A 10583-nucleotide genomic window follows, 5' to 3' on the forward strand; every position below is an offset into this window, starting at 1 on the left:
CCGAGGTAGTGTTTTTGTTTTGTTTTCTTAAATACCCAGAAGTGGGATTTCTGGATTGGATGGCAGCTGTTTTAATATTTTGCTGCACAGTATTTCATTGTGTGGAAGCATTCATAATTTATCTAGCAAGTCCCCTACTGATGGATAGTTTGACGTTTCTCAATCCTGAGCAGTTTGTTTTGTGATGTTTGGGGTAAGAAGGAGCATGTCTAGAGCGTGAAGGCAAGAAAGTCCTGCCTTAAAGGTGCAAAGTACCGAGTAGATGTGGGGCTTGAAGCTGTGCTGAAGGCAAAGGTCTCTAAGGGGCGAGGCCTGCAGGAAGCTCCCCTTCCAGCACTCACAACGTGCCTGCTCACCCCACCTGCCCCTGCTTCCTCCCTCCCTCCATGGATCACCCTACCTCCTCCTGACTTTGCAGCCAGGGATGATGAGCATGTGGACATGTATGTGGGTGCATACATGAGCCTCTCAGCAGACAGCCTCTGGGTGCTTCCTTCTCCTCACACCCCCTCTCCCCCGCCCCGCCCTCCCACCAGCACATTCTCCAGCTCATCTCTGCACTGGCAGGAGCTGCAGGCCTTGCTCGGTCAGCCCTGAGCTGTGTGGTTAGAGGACTCAGCTTCTCAGACCCTCCCATGTACTCTCAAATCCAGAGGATCTGGGCTGTGTGGAATCACACCATAAAAAGTCAGGTACCTCGCTGGATCTTTCATTGTTCGGGGGGTTCCCAGAGGGCCCACTCTTGCACAGAGCGCTCTCAGCTTCATCCTACAGAACTGTCCCTTCTGGAGGCATCAGCCTCCACCCCAGCCACCCCTGCTCAGAGGGCCCCTGGCCTGTTTCTCCTCCCCTCCCCACCCTGCCCTGGCCTCTCCCTGCTCCTCCTGGTGCAGAGGGCCCACCAGGCTCATAAATAAGTGTTCCCACTCACAGCCCTTGTTGAGTGCCCCGCTTGCTTCTGCCCACCCACTCCTGCGTATCCCACACACTGGGTCTTCATTTCCTAGCTAGCAGAGGGCTGAGGCAGCTCAACAAAATCCAAAATATGAAAACAAATACCAATAATCTACTCCCCCCCCCCCACCAGCCTCCATTAGGAGCTCCCCGACTCGGCCAGCCCACCTCGGGCATTGAGGGTACCCCACACGCACATACACACTGCCTTCCTTTCAGCGAGTTGTTTGCAAGTGACTCAGAGCTGCCTTCATGCCGGCTGGTGCTCATTTAGGGAAGGAAAATTCAGTGGCCCACATGAAGATTGCTTTATTAAAGTGCAAAGATATTCCGCCAACTGTATTCCCACCATCTGCTTCTCTTGTGATTCTTCTGAAAAGCACAGTTCTCTGTGCCCGCTTGGCCTTTGTCCTTTCAAAGCTGCCAGAGGGCTGTGGCTGGTTAATGGGGCCACCTCTGCTCGCAGACCCACAGGCCTGGCACACAGGCCTGGCACACAGGCCACGTGGGGCAGTCCCCATGCAGTGTCTGGGGGTTGGGGGAACCCTGGCTGTGCAGCTGCATGAAATCGGCAATGTCTGGGGCAGAGGGAACAGCCGGGCCTGAGGGCCAGGGCCTGGGTTTCCAGTCCGAGCGCGGACCCCTGCAGCTCACTTTACTTCGCCAAGCAGGTGTGGGTTTGGGGATCGCACATTCCCTAGGTGGGTAGCTGGGCAATTCACGTCACCTCTCCAAGTCTCAGCTCCCTGCGCTCTAAAGTGGAAATTGTAAAACTAGTACCTTCCTCATGGAGCTGCCATGAGGATCTGAGGTTCTTTCTCAGAGAGTCGCCCGGTAGAGTTTGGGGAACATATTGTCTTGTACTGTTGCCAACAAGTGAAAGCCCTTTGGGAACTGCAAGGTGCCCCCACGTCTGAGATGACGAGGGTGGAGATGCTGAAGGCGACAGCCGGGGCAGGGCTCACATTCCAGGGAAGAACTGTGCTTCCCTGAAGTGCTAGAGCTCAGGTCATACCCCCACCTTACAGATGGAAAAACTGAGGCCCCAGTCAGCAAAATAATCACCGGCAAGTCCCACGGAGATGTGCTCTCCCGGCTTTCTTATCTCAGAGCCCGGCCCCGCCCTGGGCCTGGAGGAAGGAAGGAAGCAGGACTCAGAAATATGTGCAGCAAACCCAGGATGTAAATTTGTGATCATCTATGAATATTCGGCAACTCTTTTGAGTTATTTGTGGCACCTCAGCCCGGCTGGGAGATGTATTCATGGGGCTGTTCTGTTGGCTTAGGTGACAAACAGTTGCTTCTCTTTGTCTCCTTTTTTTTATGGAAAAATGTTTACTTTTTACATAAGGACACTGCACACCCTGCAAATGCCAGGGCCTCCAGAAACTGCTTCAAACCCAAAAGAAGTCTGTCGCTGCCACCCACCCCCATTTGTGCCCCCTTCCCCGAGAGGAGTTATTGTAGAATGAGGGGTGGGGCAGTGGAGGGGTTCTGAGACATGTCTCCAGCTGAATAAAGCAAACCCCGGAACCCGAGGGCGGCCCGGGAGGGAGGATCTGTGTGAGAAGAAGAGCTGCATCGCGCGTGGGCGTCTCTGCTCCTGCTGGGAGCTTCCGGCTGGCACGGCTGCCCACCTGCCCACAGAAGAGGGGCCGCTCGCGTTGACCCTCCCGAGTAGCAGCTGGCCCCTGCCCTCACTTACTGGAAACACAGCAGCTGGGCGGCTGGAAGGTAACAGGGAAACTGGGCCTCCCTGCACCCCACGCGGCCTCAGCCCCACCCCAGAGCCATGGCTGCACGGGAGTCTACACAGCATCTCTCCCCAGAGTCTGGGCATGGCTCCCACGCCTTTTCTGAACCATGGGAGCCCTTTGTATACAGGAAGATGTTTCACAAACTACCCTCTGCCCCAGAGTATCTACCACTGTGAAGTCCCTGGATGGACAAGGCTGACCAAAAGCTACTATCAACTCAAAGGCACTTTTCAGTCCCACCTGTTTTCTCAGTGTCTGTAGACATTAAGGGGAAAGGAGCACCTCCATTGGGTGACACATTATGTATTCAGCCCACGAGTGATGCTGTGGGTGGAGGGAGTGTCTGAGAGTGTGGACTCCTGAGCAGCCGCCCACATCCGGTCAGCGTGGGTGGGTGATAACAAGGGGCTGCGCCCTCTCCACCTCCCTGCAGAGCTCCCTCCTCCCCAGGGAACTGACTAGAACAGCTTCTCTCCGCAGGCAAGGCCCAGCTCCCTCTCCTCTCCACCCCAATCCATCACCATTAGCCTGACCTTGCCACGGCGCCGTAAGCAGGGAGCCGGGCCGGCTCTGACAATGCCTAAACACCTGACAAATCTCTCCAACTTGTTTTCTGCCAATGATGTCATGCACGGCTCCGTGGATGGGTGCGGTGGGTGCAGCGGGAATATTCTCCGAGCTTCTCTGTCAGCTTCTGTCCACGTCTCGGCTTCGCAGCGTGGGCTTGCCCCTGTGCCGGCCACCTTCTGCGTCTTAAGCGCCTCAGCTCTTATTTAGAGCTCAGCTCAGATGCCTTCTCCCCGAGACCCCATCCCTGATGGCCCTGAGCCCAGCCAGCCCCAGGGCCTCTTCACTCCATTTCCCTGTTTTCATTTTCTTCAGAGAACCTGTCAATAGCTGACACCATTTACTTGTTCATCTGTTTGCCTGTCTATCCCAACTAGAGTGGAAGCTCTCTGAAAACCAGGACATTCCCAGTGACAAAAAGAGCCTTGCCCGTAGCAGGCTATAACATAAATATAAGCATAATAAACATAAATCCTATATAATAAAGATGTTATATGCAAATGGTCATTACGCCGTGAAGTGTAACAACCGACCATGTAACGACCAGATCACGGATCAGCAGAAGAGTGTGGCAGCGAGCTACAAGCGGGCAGTGGAGAGCTACAGGAGGGGGCAGGGCAGCAAGCTATGGGGGGGTTGGGAGGAGCTACAGGAGGGCGGGGCAGTGGGCAGAGAGCTACTAGAGGGCAGCAGTGAGCTACTGGCAAGCTACTGGTGCACAGATTCATGCTCAGGGCTACTAGTACAAATATAAAGATAAATATGTGATATGCTCCCGATAATGCAGCAAATCAGCTGCAGAGCTGGGATATGTCCCCAGGTCTCCCAGATAGCCACCCCACCGTGTTCTTTCCAACCTCCCAGGTAAGTGGTATAGCCAGGATTCGAACCCAGGACTCCACAGCCAGCTGCTCATCACTAGGCTTTACCCTCTCCCAAAAACAGCCTCTTGCTGACTGGCCTGTCCACTGAAAGTTCTAGCGTGCCACTGTCCAATAGGGCAGCCACTAGCCGGGGGCGGGGGCTATTTCAGTGTAACTTCATTAAAACTAAACCGAATTTAAAATTCAGTTCCTTCGTACACTAGCCCCACTTCCCTGCTCCACAGCCACATGTGCTAGTGGCCACCGTGCTGGACGGCACAGACGGGACGTCAGCATCACTGCAGTGCTGCTGGACTCTGCACGTTCTAGGCTCCCCCGGCACTGAGAACCATGCTCAGCTCATATTTTTTATTCAATGAATGAGGAAATGAACGAGAACCCCCTCCCGCTGTCCCCTGCTGCTGACCCCTTCTCCTTCTGTCCCTCAGGGAAGGATGAAGCCAGCAGCGTGGAGGTGACGTGGCCAGATGGCAAGGTGGCCAGCCGGAACGTGGCCAGCGGAGAGATGAACTCGGTGCTAGAGATCCCCTACCCCCGGGATGAGGACAGACTTCAGGACCCAGCCCCACTGCAGGTGAGAGGGGCATCTGGGCCTGATGGCCAGAAAAGAGGCCTCATCCACAAACCTATGGGCTGCAGCTGGATTCCCGGGAATCTGCAGACTTTGCCTCTAGAACAGCGGTTCTCAACCTGTGGGTCGCGACCCCTTTGGGGTCGAACAACCCTTTCACAGGGGTCGCCTAAGACCATCGGAAAACACATACATAATTACATATTGTTTTTGTGATTAATCACTATGCTTTAATTATGTTCAATTTGTAACAATAAAAACACATCCTGCATATCAGATATTTACATTACGATTCATCACAGTAGCAACATTACAGTTATGAAGTAGCAACGAAAATAATTTTATGGTTGGGGGTCACCACAACATGAGGAACTGTATTAAAGGGTCGCGGCATGAGGAAGGTTGAGAACCACTGCTCTAGAACGATGGAAATCCTAGCAAAGGGCAGGCTTTATGATGATCCCACCATGTGTAGTTTGCACAATAGTACCACACGCACATCTCTTCTGCTCCTCACAGACATCTGGGGGTATTGGCAGGCCAAGTATTTTTGCACCCATTCTACAGAGGAGGAAAACTGAGACCAAGTGGGAGAACCCACCAGGCTGTGCAACCAGTTGGGAGCAGAGTTAAGAATTGACCCCAGGTCTCCTGTTTCCCTCCCAGCTCTTTCCAAATCTCTGTCAAGCCTTGTGTTCGTTCTGAGGGTGGGGTCCAGCCTCTGGGAGCTCTTGGAGAAAGAGCTCTAGATTCCAACTCTGATGGTGGTCACGTGGTTGCAAATAACAGGAACCCACCTAAATTCACCTCTAAGGAAACCTCTAAGGAGACCTCTAAGGAGACCTCTAAGAAGACTTCTAGGGGAGCTCACAAAGTCCATGGAAAGCTGAGGGTGAGCAGGAACCATGCAGCTCAGTGGCCTCCACCCCAGGAGCTCAAGGATCTTTGTCATTTTGCACTGGCCTGGGGATGAGGAGGTCATTACCCCTCTCTAATAATCCCCACGCCCCACCCTTGTCCCTCGGTGCTGACAGCTGACATTTTCTGTCTTGTGTAGAGTGTTGTTTTGAGTCTCCCTGACCTGCTACCAGTCTGCTGTCCCCGAAACCCCCATATAGACACAGCAAAGCCCCCACAGCCTGGAGTCACCAAATCTGTTTCCAAATCCATCTCAGCCTCAGTTCAGATTCTAGCCACAGCATCTTTGACTCATCCCTCCTGCTGGGATGCCCACCCCTGGCCCAGCTGGCCTTGCCCAGAGAGATGGGGGGGTGGGGGGACTGGCTTGCAGGTGCCACCCCTGTGAGTGGGGCAGGTTCTCAGAGAAGAGGGTGTGGGGAGTGAGCAGACACCTCAGAAAGCTTCTCCCACCCCTCATTACCCTTTGCCTCAAGTGAGACCCAGCCTCAGTCTCAAGGCAAGGCCACAGGAGGGCCCGTTTCTGTTACCTGTCCCCGCTCAGACATGTGGGTCCCACGTGAGGGGAATGAGCAGGAGTTTGGACGGAATCTGTTCTTGACCTCCCCCCAGTGTCTTATTCTCAGTGCCAGGGAAGGAGTCCTGGCAGGGAGGGGCTCCCTCCAGGCCCCGAGCTAAGAACATCCCTCCTGGGGCCGGGGTGACAACTGCCTGTGGCTGTGATAGGGCCTGAGATGCCATCTTCTCAACTCACTAGTGTCTCTGCTTCTGCCCACTTTGCAGTGCGGCCAAGGATTCTCCCAGCAGGAAAATGGCCATTGCATGGGTGAGTTGCCTGCAGGCACCGGGGGATGGAGCAGAGGCCAGAATCTCCCTGGGGACGGTCAACCTGAGTCCTGGCAAGGCTCAGGTTGCCGACAAGGGGTAGAAAGTGGGGAGGGGAGCCTATTGTTTGTCCCCGGGGCTCCAGATGCCAAGACAACCGCCAAGTGACTCACTGAGGTGGGAGCGACATTAGCAACCAGCAGGCTGAATCACCACAGTTCTGGGAATTGGCAGAGCTTCCGTGCCGTGAATACAGAGAGAATGGCCATGAGACACACCACGGCCTGGACAGTGCTCACAGGGAGGCCTGACTGCTGGGGGCGGTGGAGGCTGGGTTGGCACAGGACCCCGTGGAGAGCTGGCATTTTCAGCCTGGCCACCGGTGGAGCAGCAAGGGCACTGGAGCTAACAGGGTGTGGGGTATGGTCTCAGTACAAGGAGGTGGCAGCCTTGAGCAGTATGGGGGGAGGTGGGCAGGTGGCTGTGGCACTGCCAGGAAGGCAGCTCTGGGAAGGTCCGGTGACCTGACAGTCCCCCAGGGACTGGAGTGGGAGGTGGGCAGCCTAGAGGCTCGGCATCCAGAAGGTTCACAGATGTCTTCCATCCCATTGGCTGACAGTAAGGGGTCAGATCAAGATGCCTCCTGCCTTTCAGCCCTCAGGGAGCGTTCTTCCCAAGTCCCCCCTGCAGATGTCCGTCCGCCCAGGCAAATGTGTTTGCTCCTGAGATACAAGAGTAAACACGACAGAGAGTCCCTCACCAGGGCTTAGAGCTCATGGGAGAGGCACACGAGTTCACAGCGATGCCCACAGAGTGTGAGAGGCTGGGGTGGGGGAGGGGAGGGTGGGGGTGGCAAAGAGGTGGGGCCCACACCAGTCTAAGGAGGGTTCAAGAAGACGCCCCAGGAGGTCAAGGTCTAAGCTGAGACCTGAGGGGTGATGAGGAGTTTGCCAGGCCAAGAGAGGGGCCGGAGGGCACTGTGTGGACAAATGACCACAGGTGAGGAAGTGGAGGAGGAGGGCTCTAAGAGGCTTGAGGAGAAAAGGAGTCCCCTCCACTCTCCATGTCCCCACTCTAGCCACTCCAAACGGACGGTGCACACACAGAAATTCCAGCACCTTCCTTGGGCACTGGAAGGTCCCTGTGAGATCACCAATCCAGCCGCCTCTTCCGTTTCACTTTCCAGTGGACATATATGTGCCTCCCCCACACCGGGCCCATGTGGGGAGCTGGGAACGCAGGCCAAGCACCTCCCCTGGAGGGCGTTCATCCTAGTGGGGGGAGGCAGACCATCACTCGTGACCCAATAGCTGGACTAGATGAGTTAAGAACCCATTAAGCAAGGAGCTCTCTGGAGACTGTTCTAGGTAGAGTGGTCATGAAGGGTCTCAGAGGAGGGGACCTTTGAGCTGAGACCTAAAGGATGAGAAGGGCCTGGCCATGGAAATACCTGAGGGAAGAGTGAGGACCACGGGGCAGGTAAAAGGCTTGGAATGTCAGAGGAGCAGGAAGGAGGCCGATGCACCCAGAGAGGACAGAGGAGCCAGATCCAAGTCCGGGAGAGTCTTGACGCCCCGGAAAGGTGTCTGGACTTTGCTCTTAGGGCCCTGCACAGTTTACAGGAGAGTAGCATGACGTGGTCACACTTTCAAAAGATCACGCTGGCTGCCGAATTGCAGATTGGATTGGAGGGAGGCGTGGAAGCCAAGAGGCCAGTCAGGAAGCAGCTGCAGAAATCCAGGCAAGAGACGGTGCTGGCTGGGAATGGCTGGTGGTAGAAGAATGAGAATGGGAAGCAGGTGGGCAGACAAGGGGGATACCGTAGGGGCAGAACTAATGGGATCTGTTGTTACATTGCCTGCAGAGATAAGGAAAAAGAAAGAATTGGGTATCACTGGTTTCTGCTTGAGTTAGGGAAGATGGGAAGAGGGGGCAGAAGAGGTTTGAGGACTAGAGGGAATCTAAAGTTCCATCTGGAACCTACTAAGTTTAAGATGCATTTTAGACACATTCACAAGTCGAGAGCCCCAGGGAGAGGTTGTGGCTGGAGATAGGAAGTCTAGAATCATTCATGTATGAAGGGACCACCTAGGTAAAGTATGGTAGATAGAAGACCCAGGACTGAGCCTGAGCACCCCTAACATGTAGAGGTCAAGCACAGTAGGAGTCAGACAAGGGGCCTGAAGTGAAGAAGTTGAGGCCCAGAGATAAGGGACATGTCCCAGGCACAGAGCGGGTGGAACAGCAGAGCCTGAGCAAGGACCTACGCCCTCCTGAGTGAGTGATTCCCTTCCTTTTCAGACACCAACGAATGCATCCAGTTCCCATTCGTGTGCCCTCGAGACAAGCCCGTGTGTGTCAACACATACGGAAGCTACAGATGTCGGACCAACAAGAAGTGCAGTCGGGGTTACGAGCCCAACGAAGATGGCACAGCCTGTGTGGGTGAGTCAGCCCCGGCCACAGTCCAGTAGCAAAAAGACTTGGCCATCTGCTGGGGAGCTCTGGGGAGGCCCCAGATCAGGGTCCCCAGCCCCTGCCTTCTCCTGGCTGGATGGAGTCTCCTTAGACCCCTGTTGAGTCTCCAGGGAGACATGACAGAGTCTTGGAGAAGCTCAACCACTACCGCCACCAACTGAAGGGCCCCTGGGTGCTGTGCTCTCCGGCCGTTGCTCTTCTGATTTCTCCCTTCTCACATTTTCTAAGACAAATGCTCCTACCTGGAGGCCGGCCCATCCATTCTTACCTGGGGTTTAAACTAGCGCCTACTCCGTATCTTTGTCTGAATTTCTGAACTGGTATTGATTTGTCTTCTTCCTCCCAAACACCTTCCCCCTCCCCGGCCCCACCCCCACCCCTTTTCTCTTTTTCCCATTTTCTATCTCTGCTCCATCCTTTTTGCAGCTCAAGTGGCCTTTTTAGGTGGGTATCCTTCTGCCGCCTTTAGAATCTCAGAGCCTCTCTCTCGGGCCTCATATCTTTCTCTAGGCCTTGGACTTTGCCTTCAGTTCTATGCATTTTAAATTCCAACAATAAAGGAAAAAAAAACCAACAACCTTTGTGGAAAACTAGATTTCTCCTGCTGCCTGTCTCTCTCTCCACGCCCCAAGATTCTGCTGCAAGCTCTCTCTGAATGGACAGCGGGGGCGGCCATCTTTGAAAAGGGAATTTGGAAATACTGATTTGTGTGTAACCTTAGTTGTGTGTGAAGCCTTTCTTTGCATGTTTTCTGAGAAAACAGGGAAGGAAAGTCTCCCCCTCAACCCCAATCCAGCCTCCCTCACTCCAGAAGAATACAGATAGCCCTGTCTCTCCTGTATCCTGAGCGGCTCATTCTGCCCTTCACAAAGATGGCTCTCAGGTGGCGGTGGCTCCGTTGGTTCAATGATGTATCATGTGCCTGCTGGTTTGGCCTGTGCTGTTCTGCTCTGTGCGCCCTGACTTCCTAGTGTAGAGAACGCCTGATGGGGGTTGGTGGTGACAACGGGAGGAGAAAAGGGTGGCCCTTTGGGATTCTTGATAAAAATGTTAAAGTTTCAACTTACTAAGTCTTCCCACCTCTTTCTGGAGAAATTATGCCAATAAACTGTCTGCCTAGCTGGTAGCTGGTAGGGGAAAAAATGTGTCCAGGGCAAAGTCGATGCTGGTTGGAGTGCCAGCTTAGCAGCAGCCCTTCCATCATGTGGTGCTTGGAAAGCCCATCATGGGACAGGGAACGTGTCCCTGGGCACGAACAATGGTTTGGGTACGTGCATCGATGCTCACCTTTGGGCGACGGGGTTTGCACCAGGTTCAGAACGTGGGATAATCAAGATCTAGACATATTCTAGGCCTCTTACCTGGGGAAAGCCAGTTCTCCACTCGGAGCCTCATCGAAGTAAGAATTGGGCTGGTGTGTCCCTAAGACACCTCGGTGTGTGGCTGGACATAGGCATGGCTGGTCTCAGGTTACCCTGAGTTCTAGAAAGAAGCTTGCAACCTGGTCTCCTCTGCAATATGCTTGGAAACTAGAAGCTCCTGTGGCTTTGGGAATGACGCAAAGCCATAGAGTAGTTCCATGGCCAGCCTCGATGTGAAAGTTCATTATAAATCACAGATCTATTCTTC

The 10583-nt window shown here is 54.2% G+C and overlaps 1 protein-coding gene across 1 annotated transcript in view; it reads left to right on the plus strand.

Moving 5' to 3' along the window:
• CRTAC1 (cartilage acidic protein 1) overlaps positions 1-10020 on the plus strand; it is a 130809-nt gene extending 120789 nt beyond the window's left edge. The window contains exons 12-15 of the mRNA XM_006756581.2: positions 4591-4736; positions 6435-6477; positions 8778-8921; positions 9381-10020. Coding sequence (XP_006756644.1) covers positions 4591-4736; positions 6435-6477; positions 8778-8921; positions 9381-9499 — 452 coding nt within the window. The 3' untranslated portion in view covers positions 9500-10020. The remainder of the gene's footprint in view (positions 1-4590; positions 4737-6434; positions 6478-8777; positions 8922-9380) is intronic.
• The last annotated feature ends 563 nt before the right edge of the window (positions 10021-10583 follow it).

The sequence above is a fragment of the Myotis davidii genome, unplaced genomic scaffold (genome assembly GCF_000327345.1).
Source record: "Myotis davidii unplaced genomic scaffold, ASM32734v1 scaffold332, whole genome shotgun sequence".
NCBI classification, from domain to species: Eukaryota; Metazoa; Chordata; class Mammalia; order Chiroptera; family Vespertilionidae; genus Myotis; species Myotis davidii.